The 17,573-nt window shown below is 38.0% G+C and overlaps 1 protein-coding gene across 3 annotated transcripts in view; it reads right to left on the minus strand.

Moving 5' to 3' along the window:
* Positions 1-17,573, minus strand: part of USH1C (USH1 protein network component harmonin) — a 53,446-nt gene that overhangs the window by 14,415 nt on the left and 21,458 nt on the right. Inside the window, exons 13-19 of one of the 3 annotated variants that reach the window (XM_063333123.1) lie at positions 16,889-16,954; positions 13,785-13,909; positions 10,378-10,427; positions 7,416-7,568; positions 6,917-7,033; positions 3,161-3,409; positions 1,185-1,241 (exon numbers count right to left, since the gene is read on the minus strand). In XM_063333123.1, the coding sequence (XP_063189193.1) occupies positions 1,185-1,241; positions 3,161-3,409; positions 6,917-7,033; positions 7,416-7,568; positions 10,378-10,427; positions 13,785-13,909; positions 16,889-16,954 (817 nt within the window). Of the gene's footprint in view, positions 1-1,184; positions 1,242-3,160; positions 3,410-6,916; positions 7,034-7,415; positions 7,569-10,377; positions 10,428-11,172; positions 11,250-13,784; positions 13,910-16,888; positions 16,955-17,573 lie in introns of all 3 variants that reach the window. The other 2 variants (XM_063333122.1, XM_063333121.1) reach the window with 2 other exon arrangements.

A 17,573-nucleotide genomic window follows, 5' to 3' on the forward strand; every position in this document is an offset into this window, starting at 1 on the left:
ATAGTGAACCTAAAATGAGATTTTAACCAATCTATATCTAAATAGATCTTTTAAGTGAAATTCACCAGGACTGCAATGATCAGCTTTCTGTAAAGAATTTCAAGGTAACATATCCTGACTTAAGAGCAAGAATTAGTTACGTTAATTATCTACCCTTGACTCCACAAAGTACAGATACCCAGAGGCATCCGAGACCTAATCATCCAGCACGTACTAACCCGATTGTACACTTCTTACTCAGTTAAAACTCCCACTGACGTCAAGCATAGTTTTATTCAAGAAAAGAGTTCAAAACTGAGCCCTGTGGGTTTAGTTTTTGACTTAACCCCAGCAACTCTCAGCACACTTTTGTCAATGTTTCTCATAGGAAATGTGATGTATTCCAGATATCATTGATATAGTACACGCTGTATCCTCTGAAATTATTTGAATTGCTTCCAGCAAGTTGGTTAAGCCACTTTTTTTTTTTTTTTTAAGTAAGGGAATTTTGGGGTGTTTTTTGTTTGGCTTTCCCCCCCCCACCCCTCCTTTTTTAAATAATTTAAGAAAGAAGAAGTTTTGGAACCAGATCTTTGAAAGTCCCTGTGGATATCTCTCAACTAATGTTGTTCCACACTGTAAAACGTATCATATCGTTAAGCTTTCTGATCTTAGAAGAATCAGGAGGTTCACAGCTATCATCTTGTGAAGGTTCACTGGAACTGGATGATTTCGCCTGGAGTTGCACAATTTAGAGACAGACTTTTCTAGAATGCCTCAGAATGGGAAAACCTGACATCCAGCCATCCTGAATCAAAATCAGTGCAAAGAACTACCAAACAAACGTTGGTTCTTCTGAGAAGAAAGCTTGCTTCTTAGCACCCATTATGTTTAAAATATAGTTTGGTCCTGTCTCCTTTTGTCTGTCTTGACAGAAGAACAAAGTATATGCTTCATGACAAACAGTACATGCCAACTTGGGCTGTACGTTGATGAAGTGTTAAAATATGAAGTCCTCAGACCGCTGGGAGTCACTTCCACTACCTGGTATTAGGTAACAGAGCAATGGATCCACACACATGAATGCAAGCACTGAATTTTAAATAAATTAGCCATGCAGAGTCAAACCGTCGACATTTCCTTGACATTAGCATTACATGGGAAGTTCATAAAGCTACAGTCACTATTAACAGTACATGACATACCAGCGGATTGCTTGACACAGAAGGTACTTTGCCGACGTGGGAGGTGTTTCTTACAACCTAAACAGTAACAGACTTAGTACCAGGTTCATATAAAGTATATAGCTAATAATAATTTTGAGAAACAGATCAATTTATATCAGATATCTTAATAGTTAGTTGTCAAGAATGTATCTGACAGGATTTCATTCCTTTTGTCAGGTATTTGTTCGAGCTGAATTTGAAATTAAACAATGTGGTGAAAAAAACTCCTTAGCAACATAGAGAAGATTTACCAGTTTCAGTAATATTAGAAAAGCACACTTATGGGACAACAACGGTTGTCTTATTTTCAGCTTTGGCAGGCATAAACACAAGATCTTTAATTGGTGAAGTCAAATAAAGTGCACTGCTTCTGCTTATCTATGGTGTTAAAAAATGACTTCATAAAAACCAGCAAGGATAAATTGTCCAGCTTCTGATTTTTCTTCCATTTGTAAAACCACATCAGGAATACAGGGTTATCTAGTTATAAATGAAGAAGCTTTGTCTCAGTATTAATACTTTTCTAAGAGATTAGTTATTTCCTCATATACACTAGTTATATTCAGTGAAAACTGGCTTATCATTTTTGAAGGCTAGGTTATTTTTTTTTGTTGTTGTTACCTGATATATTTTTCTTTAATTATTGACCTCTTCTTTAACATATCTAGCAGTGAAAAACTGCCAGAAACATATATTGGAATATATGGGTTTAGGGTCAGATCCTGTATGGCAGTTCTTATATTACTTCTTTTATCTGAATATTTTCTGTTAGCATTAGGAGAATGTATTTCTCCTCTGAACGCTAGTATTTTGTACACTTGTGTCATTTCACACCATTTTTATTTTGCAAACAACTTGGGAAATCTGTCATCTATAAGAACATCTGACACATCCATTTCAGTGGATCTAGCATATTCCTGGCACTTTGAACATATAAACCATATAGATCAAGCACTATTGGATGTCTATTTAAGTTTAGAAAAGATTCATAGTTCAGATTAGGGCAATTATTCACATAATCTGCCAGTTTCCCCTGAGAAGTGATTAATTTGCATATCCTTCCCCACTGTAACCAGAATCATGCAAATGCAAAGCCTAGGATTTCCAAGTAAACACGCAAAAAAAAGAAAGCCAACAATGCAGTCAGTCAATCCATGCAGAAAACTGTGTAGGAAAGAAGTGACCATATGGGATCCCCCTAGAATCTTTTGCTACAAAAATGAGTACATGAATCCCACTACAGTGCTTAGCAAAGGGAATTAAGATGAAACAGCTGCCGTTTCTCTCCTAAAGTAAGATCTGGCACAAGATTTCTTATATTTGATCCTCTTTTGGGCTGGGATTGTAATAAAGAGAAAGTCACAATTTTTCTCAAAGAAATCCCTAATTCCTGTGTGTGCAAAAAAAAAGTTAAACCTGATTACCAGCTCTTGTTCATTTGAAAGTATTTTAATGGTAATTTATACAGCGTTGATGTTATAAAGTTTGAGCTTCTGATTTTAAGATAATTTTCTTTGTTCACTTTTCTTGCCTAACAAAGCATGTTTAAAACACTTTCAACAAGTCATTTTCACTACACGGATATTTTTCTCAAATTTAACTATGAGTTAAATCTGCTGCATGCCATTGCTTTTTTTTTTTTTTTAAACACTCAAGTCCAAATTGTCTTTTTAACTGATACATTCTGCCCAAGATAACTGCATGTGGTAGGATTACAACGTGCTTAGGGAAGAGAGAGCAAAACCCTCTGAACTTAAATTTGAAAAAATTAAAATAAAGCTATCTCTGGACTGCATTCACTACTATGAAACAACGAAACCACTTCATTTCTTCTTTTAACACCACATATGGCAGATGGGTAGATCCAATGAATAAAGTGGGCGACTGGAGCAGGGGAGGAAGGCCAGGCAGGGGAATGGTAAAGGCACATGCATCCAAACAGATCATGAGGTCACCTGGGAAGCTGGTGTTACTGCCAGGGCTGGACCTCTTGAAAGCGGAACATTTGATGTAGGAAGTGGATAAGCTGATGGTCCTGGAGTAACAATGGGTGGTGGTGGCAGAGGTGGTGCCACACGTTGTTTAGGCTTGTCAACTTCGTCTAAGTTTATATCATCAAGATCTGTGGTATGAAGCTGCAGGCCACCAGCAAAACGCCGCATTGATGTGGCAGGAGGAGAAGCGGAAGGACGTCCACTTGTCAACTATGTGCAACAGAACAGAAATCTGCCTTAACAGTTCATCTGCCTGCAACAGCTCTGAAGAAATTAATGGCAAATCCTAGAACATCACTCAGCCTACCTGCTCCTGCACAGGAAGCTCTTGGCTTCTCCCACACAGAATATACATAAACCTTTTCCTCAGTAAGGCCTTTTTAAAAGCACTCCTTGGGATTCCAGTTTAGAAAGAAGAGAACTGGAGTGCTGTGACAGTAGCCCTGGCTGTTGGGGCATGGGGGATTACACACAAAAAAAACCCCAAAACCCCAAACAAAAAACCTCACCCAAAACACCCAACTGCGTGAAGTCTTCAGACGGTAAAATCACAGGACAAATCACAGATAATGCAACTCTTGACACTCTATCTCTTACGAAGAGAAAGCAAGAACTGCTCCTTGCAAAGGTGATTATATAAAAGGAAAGTAATGGAAGATGGGCCCTGAAATTCCATGTTATTAAAAAAGGGAAGGGGCTAAAGTCTGGTGTAAACATAACCAGATGTTAACACAAGTGGGGAAAGTAAGCTTAAGTAAGCTTAAGCAGCCATCAAAACAAGAAGTTTAGGGTGCTATGAAATTAAGATCCTCTGGAGGTTCTGTTAATCAACACCAGATGCATCCAGAGTTTGAATACCATGAACAGCTCACCCAAAAAATAAGGTTGTGTGTATGAAGAAGGTTTCTACATATGCTGTTAAGAGTTGCTAACACTTCTTTCAACACTCAAACTGAAGTACTTAAGAAAGACACAGTTGAGGAAACACTGTAGAGATGAGCTGTCCTACAGTCTAATATGACAATACTTCCCTCAAGTGGGTACCTCTGATGACATTCTTTGGGATATCCTTATCTGCCATACTCACCCCTTGGTACTAAAAAAAAAAATAGCTATTTCTTTAGCAGAGGACAAGAGATCATGACTGCTCTTGTACCCAAGTAGCAGTTCAAGCCTGTAGTACTTAATATCGTTCAGCTGCCTTTAACCCTCAGAAGTGTTCTGGTTTTGTGTTTTACAGGAGTCTAGCTGCTTGGGCAGTTTTGTAGAAATGTAATAGAATATTTATACATAACGTAATAGAAGAATTGATGGAGCAAATACAACACAGGGTGCTTGTCTTAAATCACGGTAGAGCTCTGGAAATACAAAAGTGATTTTAATCTGTAATTTTCCCTCTTACTTTACAAAGTAAGGGGGACAAAGATCTAGCAGAACACAGGCAGCCAAATTTAGGTAGTGAAAGAAACTCAACATAATCATTCCACTGTCCTAGAGATCTGCACTGAAGAGCCAACATGGATCTCAGCCTGAGGCCAGGAAGAACAGAAGACCAGCTGCTTTTTTCAGAGCTGCTCCACACTGACCTGAAGGAAATTCATGCGAGTGTTCCCCAAGGGTCCCTTTTGTGGTTGCAATTTCTCTGGGATCCCAGGGGAGTTCAGCAGATTGCAGTGTTCCTCTTGAAAGCAGCTGTGCTTGGAAGAGAGCCAGAGCAGCAGGATGGTGGGAAAGCCTCACTGCACATCTAGAACCATCAGGCTCTAAGGCACAATCGCTATCTGCAACTCCCTTCATTAAAGGGGACTATTTAAAACACAAAACTGAACCCTATTCTTTGGGAGTTTCTTATCTTTTGGTCATTTTCTTAACCCATACCTTTATCTCATGCAATACAAGGAATCATCCAAGAGCTCATCATCAATCAAAACATTGCACCTATTTTTAAAAAGGGTAGAAAGGAAGACCCTGGGAACTACCGCCCTGTCAGCCTCATCTCTGTGCCTGGGAAGATCATGGAAAAGATCCTCCTAGAAGCTATGCTAAGGCACACGGAAGACAGGGAGGTGATTCGAGACAGCCAGCATGGCTTCACCAGGGGCAAGTCCTGCCTGACCAACCTAGTGGCTTTCTACAATGGAGTGACTGCATCAGTGGACAAGGTGAGAGCTACGGATATCATCTATCTGGACTTCTGTGAGGCCTTTGACATGGTTCCCCACAACATCCTTCTAAGTTGGAGAGATACGGATTTGATGGGTGGACTGTTCGGTGGATAAGGAACTGGCTGGATGGTCGCATCCAGAAGGTGGTGATCAATGGCTCAATGTCCAGATGGAGAGGGGTCACAAGTGGTGTCCCTCAGGGATCTGTACTGGGACCAGTGCTGTTCAACGTCTTCAATGACACAGACAGTGGGATCAAGCGCACCCTCATGAAGTTTGCCGACGACACTAGCTAAGTGGTGCAGTTGATGTGCCAGAGGGATGGGATGTCATCCAGAGGGACCAGAACAAGCTAGAGAGGTGGGCCCGAGCAAACCTTATGAAGTTCAACAAGGCCAAGTGCACGGTCCTACGCTTGGGTTGGGACAATCCTCGTTATCAATACAGGTAGGGGATGATGTGATAGAGAGCAGCCCTGTGGAAAAGGACTTGGGGGTACTCGTGGATGAGAAGCTGGACATGAGCCAACAATGTGTACTTGCAGCCCAGAAGGCCAATTGCATCCTGGGCTGCATCAAAAGAACCGCGGCCAGCAGATCCAGAGAGGTGGTTCTCCCCCTCTACTCTGCTCTCGTGAGACCCCACCTGGAGTACTGTGTCCAGCTCTGGAGTCCTCAGCACAAGAAGGACATGGGCCTGTTGGGGCAGGTCCAGAGGAGGGCCATGAAGATGATCTGAGGGCTGGAGAACCTCTCCTATGAAGACAGGCTGAGAGAGTTGGGGTTGTTCAGCCTGGACAAGAGAAGGCTCCAGGGAGACCTTATAGTGGCCTTCCAGTACCTGAAGGGGGCCTACAAGAAAGCTGGGGAGGGGCTGTTTGCAAGGGCATGTAGCGATAGGTCACGGCGCAATGTTTTTAAACTAGAGCAGGGTAGGTTTAGATTAGACATTAGGATGAAGTCCTTTACAATGAGGGTGGTGAAACACTGGAACAGGTTGCCCAGAGAGGTGGTGGAGGCCCCATCCCTGGAGACATTGAAGGCCAGCTTGATGAGGCTCTGAGCAACCTGATCTAGTTGAAGATGTCCCTGCTTACTGCAGGGGGTTGGACTAGGTGACCTTTTTAAAGGTCCCTTCCAACCCAACGCATTCTATGATTCTATGATCAATGATGTTCTTATTTTCATAGGATACTAAAAATATGACTGGGTCTTCTAGTCTCAGTTTTATTATTGGTAACACGTCCCACCTAGCCTAAACAGCTAATGATCCAAGAAAACGGTTAATTTTGCTGTAATAATATACTTAAGAAGGACAAAATAAAACCAGTTCATTAAAATAATAAAAAAAAAAAATATCTGCAAGACATAGGAGCAGCAAATACTATAGATTGTAATTCATCAATTACTGACGTTTTTTCCCCCCTCTCTGAATGAAGGCTGAGAGGGAAAGATCAAGACAGATTTTTCTCTGGTAAAAACCTGTTGCTTTTAGGAGACAACTCATGAGTTATTTAGAGATCATGCAATATATGGAGAAGCCAGACTTTTACCTCAGGAGACTCATTCTCCACAGAGGAAATCTGTTCTAACCGTGTCTGACAAAGTCTTTCCACCCAGTGCTGCACCTTTTCTGATTCTTCCAGGTCTTCTCGTTCTGTCTCAGATACCTTAATCGTGATGCCAATGCATGAAAAAAGGTTATAGGTATAGTTATAATACAAACATGTTTCAAAAGCATGAAATTCCCTTTAAATTAGTTTTAAAACTAATAATGCTTTTGAGAATTATTTCCTCTTTTACTGTCTTTCATTAAATTCATCACTACACATGGACACTCATTAACTGCAGAAGTATCCTCTCATTTGGGCAAAAACTGACTGTAGAAACAAGCAAACGTGGGAACAGAGTTTTGCAGTGAAACAGCAATTTTTTTCAAACTTCATTATGTTTGACATAATTAAACAAGTGTCCTGCTAAGATAATTCCACTAAAGATTCAGCTCATTTTCTTTCAATATAATTTTGCACTTGATAGGAGAACACAACATACCTCTTGCACAAGACGATTTATTTTCAGTTGTTTTTCTTTCTCCAACATTCCTTCTTTCTCTTTGGCAAGTTTTTGCTCAAACTCCATTTCCTTTTTATTCTTCTTCTGTTCACACAGACTGTCACTTTTTGACTTCTTTCGCTCTTTCCCTTTCTGGGAAGTTTTGTTGGTTTTGTTTTTCATATTTTTACATCAGCTAAAAACATCGCAAACTTCAAACTCAGTACATGAGTGCCTGCCTTGAAAATTTAATTACAGTCTATGCAAGCATGGGGACGGTCTTTTAAAAGAAAATCTAAAGTCCATTTCCCCAGCAATTTGCAGGAAACTCAACCTTATTTGGAGGGCCTGTGCACATTAACATAAATTGGACAAGATCAGACAATTCAACTTTTTTGCTTCTGTGCAAAGTTCCAACATTAGGGCACACAGGCCCACTACAAAACTTTGAATATTCAAACAATTTTGGTTAGGTCTTGATTTGCCATCTCTTTGTTCTGATATTTTTATATAAAGACAAGACTGACTGATTTCAGGTGACAGATGCTCATGTATAGGTAGATGTGAATATTCTATGCATAAAACATCTTCATGCATATGTCCTAAAATGAGCATTGCATGCCTTAATACGAATGAAATAAGCAATTACTAAGGAAAGGCTTAGATCAGTGCAGAAACTGTATTGCTCCCAGGAAAGAACACTGCATCATGAAGACCAAGTATCTCCTACAAGAACTGGATAAAATCTACTCACGTCAGTGAACTAATACAGCACAAAGCAACTCTAAAATTTTAGATGTACAGTGCAACCAAAGGGGAAAACTACATAGTCTTTTTGGAGCCTCTATTCCTGTTGTCTTCGAAATACCCCATGCTCCTAATTTCTACTTTAATGTTGCCACGTTTCTGCCCTCTCTCTTGTTTGTACTGGTAGGGTCTAGTTCATATTGGAAAGCCCATGTCCTCCTTTTATTTATGAAAAAGTAAGGAGGAGCAGCTGGCCACTTATTGTCAATTACTGCCTGTGCCCAGAGAGGCTATGCTTCGGGTTTGATTTTGCTCTGCTCATTATTATCAGCTACTGACTTTTCATCGTGGTTTTGGGAATTCAAAGCATGAACATGCTTCGCCTTACATATCATTATTTGTCTTACTTCCACCTTTTACATATAATATTGATAATAAAGCCTTGGAAAACAGACATTTTCCCTGACATCTACAAAAGTCAATTCTCCCAGTCAAGTAGTATTAACTTGACTTGGAATTTTGTACTGCTGAGTTCAGTGGGACGTTGCCTACTGCTTCATGGTTAAGTGGTGGTAAATAAATAAATAAATAATTGTCAGAGACAAAAATTAAGAAAGAGTTTAAGTAAAAAAAAAATTAAAATCTAGCTTTTCACACTAACGTTTTAACATAAACATAGTTCTATTGGCACGTTTTATTCAAGGCAAATTAGTTTGTACCTTAATAACAATTGCTGATACGATCTTATCATTTAATAAATTAGAAGATACATTTAGTACAGTCTACTAAATGTAACATTTGGCAGGTCAACCTGCTAGGTATCAACATTTGAAAAATTACTGGATTTAAGGCACATTAAGCAGTACACATGCCAAAATGTTCCAGAATATGAACATATATCAGACCGTCTTAGCTGCATTCACTGCATTCACATACAACAGGATGAGTCATCCTTTCCATCCATTTTCCCCATGGATTCAGTTTACTTCCTATTAAAAACATTTTTAGTACAGAGCAAAATTTTGGTTTTAAAACAAGACCAAAAAGCAATTAGCAATTTGGAGTAGGATGAAAATTCATCGCTTCCAGATTTTAAAGTATTTCTAAAAGAGAAAGATTAAAAATACGTATTTTCAAGCTTCTAGTCCACACTGTATAGTAGAGTTCAACAGGAACTGGGTAAGATCTTCATTACCATATGAAGAGGTATTTGGAGGTTCTCTAAACTATCTTTGTCAGCAGCAATACAGAAGATGACCTATTTGTGTGAAGAGACTGAGTTTTCATAACATGTATTTATACTTTTCAGGTAGAAATCCTAACCGCACTGGCTTTCACATAAGTTACAGATGCATGGTGATTTACAGTTGCTAGCAGTACAAAATGGTATTGGAGTGTACCATAATTTCCTATTCTCTATTAAGGAGAATAGACATTTCCTGTCCTCACAGAAGGTTAAAGTAATAGTCCTTAACGGTAACACAAATACTTCACCTGTCAGAAACAATCCTGACCTCCTCAGAAACCTTGAGTTCCCAGAAGATAGACATATGATCTCTCCTTGACACTTCTACTCCAGTTAATTACCATCAGCCATCACAAAAAAACCCAAACACACAACACAACCACAAACCCCCTATAATATGGCTAATAGACATTAAAAGAAAGAAAGAGAATAAAGCAACAGCAGGAATAAAGTATTATTTGAAACTCTAATAATTTGAAATTGCAATACTTTAGCAGCAACTCTACAGATACCGTATTCTATCAAGCTTAAAGATTTTCAACTGGTTTTGCTCATTCTGTGTGATGTAGATGCCTAAAGGCCTTTTGCCTTCAGCATGCCTTTTACTAGGAGATTTGCAAAGGTATAACTGGGAACTACATACTTGGTTCCCACTGAATTTTTGTCTCCGTATGTTTTTTGATACATTATTCTGAAGACTTTTGGAGAGCCTAAAGACATGTACTGCCCATTGTATTGCAAAGTATTGACATACACTCCCCACTGCAGCTGGCAGGACTTGAAAAGTCCACAGTATTCAAAAGGACAAACTCCTAGGCAGATGCATTCTGAATGCATCTTAATTTGAGCACACATTTAGAGGAGAAACATTTACTATAAAGAATGTCTAGTAATAACAGAGAAGAAGAAAAAAACCAGGAATTAAAATCAAAATGCACAGCAAACAAATTCACATATCAAACTTTGTACCTTGCGGATTGTGGGAAATTTTCCTTCATACCGATAAAACCATCCAAAAGCTACAAAAATTGAAGAAAAGTCAAGGACTGGTTCAGATTCAGATTAATCTATGCTGACACATGCAACTGATTAAAATTTATTCGAAGGCGCAACACCAAAGGTTCGATATTACATGACAAGTTCTTAGATGACTTCTTGACCAATTGTGCTAGTACATTTAGTCACAAGTTCCCCTTATTTTACTGATACACATTCTATGTTACACAAAGCAAATGCAACAATTAATCTTCATACAGAACCATACAGCCATATGCATTGCTAAGATTTCTATGGTCACAGTCCCACTTTACACTAGTTTTAACAAGTCTTCTTAAAATGAAACAGGTATTGAAACTCATTCAAGCTTCTGGCAGAACACGGTGGCGTTTAAGGAGACAAGAAAAGCTCTGTTTCCTAGGATAAAATATTTCAAGCCAAGTGCACAAATATTAAAACCACATTGCTAAGTAAAAACATACAAAAGAATCTGTTACCATAATTTTACAGAAGAAACACTGATAACACACAGAGCTCTCAATACAATACACCTTTCTGTAGGTTTAATAGATTTTGTACTTGTATGAAGGTATCTTTAGAAAGCGATGACAGCAACAGCATCATAACCTTTCATCATTTACCAAAGGACCACACATACTGCCCTAGCAAAACCAAATGATCAGTTCATTGTCAAGACTGACTGTCAGGAGGAAGAGAAACACAGGAAGAATCTGAATCAGGATAGGAAGTTAAGGCTGAGCGGCAAACCTGTTTGTCCTGCTTCGTGATCACTTCATCCATGTCATCTGTTTCAAGTTGGTCATGTGCAACTCCCTCTAAATCTACTAGAGAAACAAAGGAGGAAAGGAGTGAGGAGATAGAAATGACAGTCTAACTGGAGGTTCCCACGAAATGAAAAAGAGATCAGCAATGAGTAACTAGAAGTTTCCATGAAATAATAAGAAGTTAGCAACAGGATATTTTTCCATGTAATTGAAAAAAACTGAGCTCCTGCTTAAATCAAATCAATTTCCAACCTCCTTCAAACCTGAAGAGCAGTTAGGATCTGCATATCGCCAATTAGTCTGCTCTGCTGTGAAGGGAAGCTTGCAGAGGTAGGTGGCTTTTCCTGTAATTAAGCCATCAGCAGTTCTGGGATATCTGGTTTCAAAAAGAAATATCAGCCTTCTGTTGTGCTGTCACTGGGTTAAGCGCTATACAGAGCAAACACTGAAGAATCAGAAAACTAAATGTGTAAAGGATGGTTGCAGATGAAACATTTCCCCATCTCAGTTTCTCAACCATGAAAAGTTAAGTGACTTCCCCAAAGTCACATAAAAAAAATTATGTAATCTGGTTAGGAACTGACCCAGGTCTCCCTTAAGTTATCCAACACCTGCTCCACTAGTACTTTCCACTTTTTCCTTTGTCTAATGCCATTTTAGTACACTCTTCACATATTATCTATAGCTCCCAACTTAGACTCTTAACTGTAAATTAAGCTCCAAGCGTCTAAAATTCCTTTGGACAACTAAGACAGACTTACACTTCAGGGCAATTCTTCACGGAAACATTGCGGTGTACAACAGTACCTCCTCAGTCTCTTGACTAATTCTGAAGCAGACTGCCCAGTGATAGGAAATCAATTTTCAGGCTGTGCAGACTACAGCCTGTTTGTGAAAGATTTGCTGCAATGGATGAAGAGAGGAAAAAGACAGGAAAAAGGAGAACAGGGGAGGAAAAAGAGGTAGATTCAGTAAGTAAAATGATAGTAGGAGGGGAATAGAAAAAAGAAAAAGGAAAAGGTGTTTCAAAGTCTACAGGTAATCTACACATGAAAAAGCAAGATTTATTTTTCCTCTCTGACAAATGGTCTATTTAAGATATTAACAGATCTGCTACTACATACAGGACCTCACACACAGATGCCTGAATTTTGCAAATTCTTAGAAACGTGCCTAGCTTTTTCATGATTAGGTCACTAGGAATTGATTCAGAAGTTCTGATTGCATGCTTTTAATTAGTACATGCTTACATGCTTTGCTACCTAAGCTCTAGCATGCAAGATTATTTTTGCGACAGTTGTAAACATCATTATGCCATCATCATTTCTTTTTCAAGATAATTGTCAAAAAAAGCATGAACAAGTAAAGTTGCTGATTCTTCAGAATCTTTGTTTTTTCTTTTTTTTGCCTAGCGTCTTAGTGTTGCTTGGCAACAATGGCTTCTGTTGCATTTTTTTAATCATACTCAATACATTAAGTTGTTTACTCCTCATGGAAGAGAAGCAAGAGAGCTTCAATACATTCCTACAGCCACCAAAGACTGCCAAAATAAGAGAGGACTGAAGTCCCGCTGAAGAGATGAGGGAAAAGACCTTTAGATTTTTCTGAAAATTAAACGCTGAATTCATTTCCTCCAAGCCAAAATTGGGGATTACGTATCTATCTTTTCTAGTTAGAAGCAAGCAGACAAAAGCAGACAAAAACACTCAAAACCCTAAAATCCACCCTCCATAATACACTGATTTAGAGTAAGGAAGAAGAAAAAAAAGTAGCAATAGGAATAGCAAAGTGCATTCATTCACTCCAAATGAGACTACAAATCTAGTACTAGTTTTCTACCTTCAAATGCTCCAGCTCCCAAGATCTCTTCTCAAATATAAAAGTGATGTTAAACTATTTGCTGATATGATTAATGCAGGAAGCTCAAAGCTAATTTCAAGTGAAAGAAGAAAAACAAACCCTTGTCTCCCCTTCTTCATACTTTCATTTTCAAAAGTAACAAAACCCAGTAATAAAATGCCCATAAAACCTAAAATATTACTTATTACTGTAAGTAATAGTTTCTTCACTGAGATGAAAGCACACACGTGTATATAATCTAACATTTAAATATCAGCTTATCCAGATGGACACAAAAACACAGTCACTGATCATATAAAAAATGCAGCACTACTTTAATAGTGGAAATTAGCACAACTCTACTGATGCAGGAACCGCTCTGTGAAAAGGTTGACAAGTAAAACACTGAACAAAACCAACATGGAAAGCAATGCATCAAACCCTCAAGCTAAATAGACTGACACTTCAGACAATTTCTTCACAAGACTTCCCTCCCCACCCCCCGCCCAGTTTTTCCTGCTACTGACGCTGCTTGTTAAAAACCATGACTGTTTGAGTGGATGTAGATTTTGTGAGCCAGGCACCTGTTAAATAAGAGCTATTACATTAATCTATCATATGCTTCCAGCCGTTTGAAAACAACCAAGCCATAACTAACTTGGCTTGGACACAAACTGGTGATATGTTCCATATAGCTCAGTGATGCGTCTGAAACAAATATTTTCCCTAGGAAGCAGACTGAAATCAATTACTTACTCTTCTGTTTGGAACGAGGGGCAGAGTGCACTTCTGCAGTTACAGTTTTTAGAGATTTGGGAGGTTCTTTAGGACCCCAGTCTTCTTCCCACTCCTTTTTAAATTTCTCCTCCTCTGCTGTTATCCTATAGGAAAAAAAATGCAGCTAGGAATTCTGAATATAAAACAACAGCATCAACATAAAGTCATTACAGCTATTTAGTGTTCAGTATGTTTTATTTTTCTCTTAAATATAAAGCAAAGTAAACTGCCGCTTCCCCCAAACCAAACTCCTTTCATCAATCAAAGTCTTATTTACTAAGCTACTAAGATAATTTGTAAAATATAATGCAACGGAGTAAAATATTCTTATTTAATATTGAGACTTCAAAGGCCAGTTATATAAACACCTGCACAGATATAAAGCCCACTACAATACTGACTGTCACCTTAACTGAAGCAAAAACCCATCCCTCATCTAATATTTTTTTTTTTTTAGAAATGGGAAGTATCTATTAGAAAAATAGCCACTTTTAACTAACATACTAAGTGACAGACTATGTACCACATACCTAAAACGGATGTTACAATGGCAAATTATACCTAGAAAGTGTGTGTGTTATTTCAATATCTTGTCTCCATTTTGGTGGTTGCTTCCTAAACACACAGTCCTAGGCTACACTAAAAAGTGACTCTTCCCAAAAAGACCTAAATACTGTTGAGACACAAATTCAGCATTCTAGGAAAAAGAAAAAAAAACAACACAACAAAACAAAAGAAAAAAAAAAGAAGAATGGTCACTTCCGGACACAGGAGCTCATAAAACAAGTAAATTACCTAGAAGGCACCTAGAAAGGCATCATGACCAAAAAAGGACATTTTGAAGGAATATTCCACAAATCCCAAGTAGGTCACAAGAGAACTGCCATATAACCTAACAGCTTGTAGCTTCATATACGATGCCTTTAAGTGATCCAAGATCTGTTCTTGGATGTAGCCTGTCCTGAACTGGTAAAATGATACATAGTGCCAAAATTTACCAGGCTGTATATATATGCAATGCTATTTATACTTGGATTATCTTTTGAATCTCTAAATTAGCTAAGGTAAATTTAAAAAATATCCATAGGTGGTCAAAGCACTATCATCAAATCTGCAGCTAAGGTCAGTTGATAGCAGGGAACACAGGACAGAATGTTTAGATTTGTTTTTACATTTCATTTCGATTAAAAAAAAAAAAACAGGGATACAACATAACTTGAAGAACATAGAGTTAAAGACCTCTGACATTTAGGCACATCTGAAATTTTTTCCTAAGAAGTATACAGGAGACTAATAAAGGGCACAGTGACTTTATACAAGCAATTCCTACAGAAAAGATTTTAAAAATGTGCAAAATGTCATCTTCACAAACTGTTAATACAGGAAAGCATTATATTCTAGTGAAATCTCCTGCCTGCGATTCCTTATTAAATCTAAGCTTTCGACCAAATCTAAGTCCCCATGCTACCATCCTCCCTCTTCTACACCAAGGAGATCGTCACTGACTTAACAGTTTGGATTGTAATACAGAAAAGCTTAACAAGTGCCTGAGCATGACTTGGAAATTACAATGAGCAGCCCTCAAGGCAGCCTAGTCATGAAAGTCCTCTCTGAGTAAAGATGCACTAACTTCAGACGGATACTGCAGATATCGAACATTCATTATAGCACACAGGCAATCTGGATTTGGAGAATGGAATCATTCTTCACCTGTGATGGTCTGCTTTTATAGCAGCTTTCCAGGGCTACTGCAGGAATTTCTACAGCAGACCACAATAAAGAACTGGGTGTTATCTATTCTCCAGGAATTAGAAAAGGAAAACATGTAAGAATTCACCCACGTGTTGCAGTAGAGCCCACAGCAGGACTGTCAGAAGATTATTCTCTTGTGACGGCTGGGGAATACATTCCTTTTTGCACCTCACAGATTCAGAAATCCCTGCACTTTTTCTATCAGAGAATTTTAGCTAATGCAGGTACATGAAAATGGACTTAAATGAATGAATATGAATTAAAAACTGTTTAAGATGTCAAAGGTGCAAAAGTGAGTACTTCAGGGTCAATTTTAGCTCTAAAAGGCTGCATCAAAACAGACATTGTGCAATTTCCCACTATCTTTCATGCAATTTCCCAGCATCATTTAGAAGGGAAATTAATTACTGTGATAACAATGACATATTATACTGGTTAATTTTAAAGTTCCAAATGTAAAATAATGCTTAAGTTACATTTATATTACCAACTTTATTATGATACAATCTTTGAATGTGTCTAGTTACTAGAATCACAGATTTTTAAAAACAGAAGACTGCGATAATAAAAAAATAATCGTATTTCCTGAATAAAATAGGCTATAGAACTTGTTTCAGTGCCACAGTTTTAATGTAATTAATTCTCTCCTTAGAAAAGCAAAAGTTTATTTAAAATTTATGATGACTGAAATACCTAGTCAAGACAATTAGCATTATATAGTCCTTATTTGAGTCTAAATCTACATAGCTTTTGTTTTCAGAACTGTCTGATAGACCGAAAAGGCTATTAAATTCAATGCTGCCTACACTCTTACAGATCGTGAACAACCAACCTGTGCTTTGGGTTTTTTTTTTTTTGTTTGTTTGTTTTTTTAAATATAAGCTAAGTGGATACGTCATGTTTTCCAGCTCTTCAGTCATTCTTCTCTGTATCTTCCCTGATCCATTTCCTTGCAGCATTCGTTTCTTTTTTTTTCCTATTAGAATTAAATGTAGCAGCTCAGTGACAACGGAGTAAACAAGTTCTGAGACACAGAGCTTCCTTTACTCTTAAGTTTCTGTATACATTTATAACATATTTTTAAAATAAGCACTCAACTTCAATTTCACATTGAATTTATTATCACCATAGCCCTCGTGTTTTCCAGGTGCTGATTTTCAGGTAAGTTTCCTATTCCATGTGGTGTACTTATACGCATTGGATCCTATATTTAGCTAAATGGAAATACACACTATTTTATTAGAAAAGAATGTGCAGAATGTTTTCAGCCAAGTTTAATACATAAGGACCATTTTTCAGGCAGCATATTGCCTATGTAGGTTATTACTTACTGCTCTATTTCTCTGCGATATCTCTCTTCTTCCTCTGCAGCCTTCTGGGAAATCTCCAGTTTTCTTCTATAATAAGAGGAATTGGGACACAGTAATAAAAACAGTATTTTCTGAGTAAGAACTTGCACAAAGTGTGTCAGCATATAGTTAGTAAAAGATACAGACAGTAAATATGTATGCACTGATGGAAAAACACTCCTTTTTAGAAGTCATCTTTAAGATACCAAGGGTTCAAATACACTTTTGTAGGAACCCTGAGGGCAATCATGACCATCTGGATAATAAGGGCATATCATCTATTTAACTCTGTAAGTCACTATCTCCTTCTGACAGTCCCACAGTGTGCCACTGTAGGAGTATAAAATTTGTAACTCCTGCTAAAGATAAAGGATAAGGGGATGACATCAGGAAAATAACTAATATCACATTGAACAATACGGGTACGACAGTTGGGGAACAAAGTGACCCTTCTACTCAAGGCATATTTGAACGATATCAGCTTGGAAAACCCAGAACATCAAGGGCACCACAGGATAAGGATTTAGGAACAGACTCTACAACAGCAAAACTAAGTTAATCTAAGTTGGGAATCTTAAGGAACAACTTATCCCAGTTGTTCCTGTCTTCCATGCTCTTTCCAAATCCAAGCTAAATTTTTCAGACTGTCCTACATAAGAGTCCTTAC

Source organism: Chroicocephalus ridibundus, chromosome 4 (genome assembly GCF_963924245.1).
Source record: "Chroicocephalus ridibundus chromosome 4, bChrRid1.1, whole genome shotgun sequence".
Classification (NCBI taxonomy): domain Eukaryota; kingdom Metazoa; phylum Chordata; class Aves; order Charadriiformes; family Laridae; genus Chroicocephalus; species Chroicocephalus ridibundus.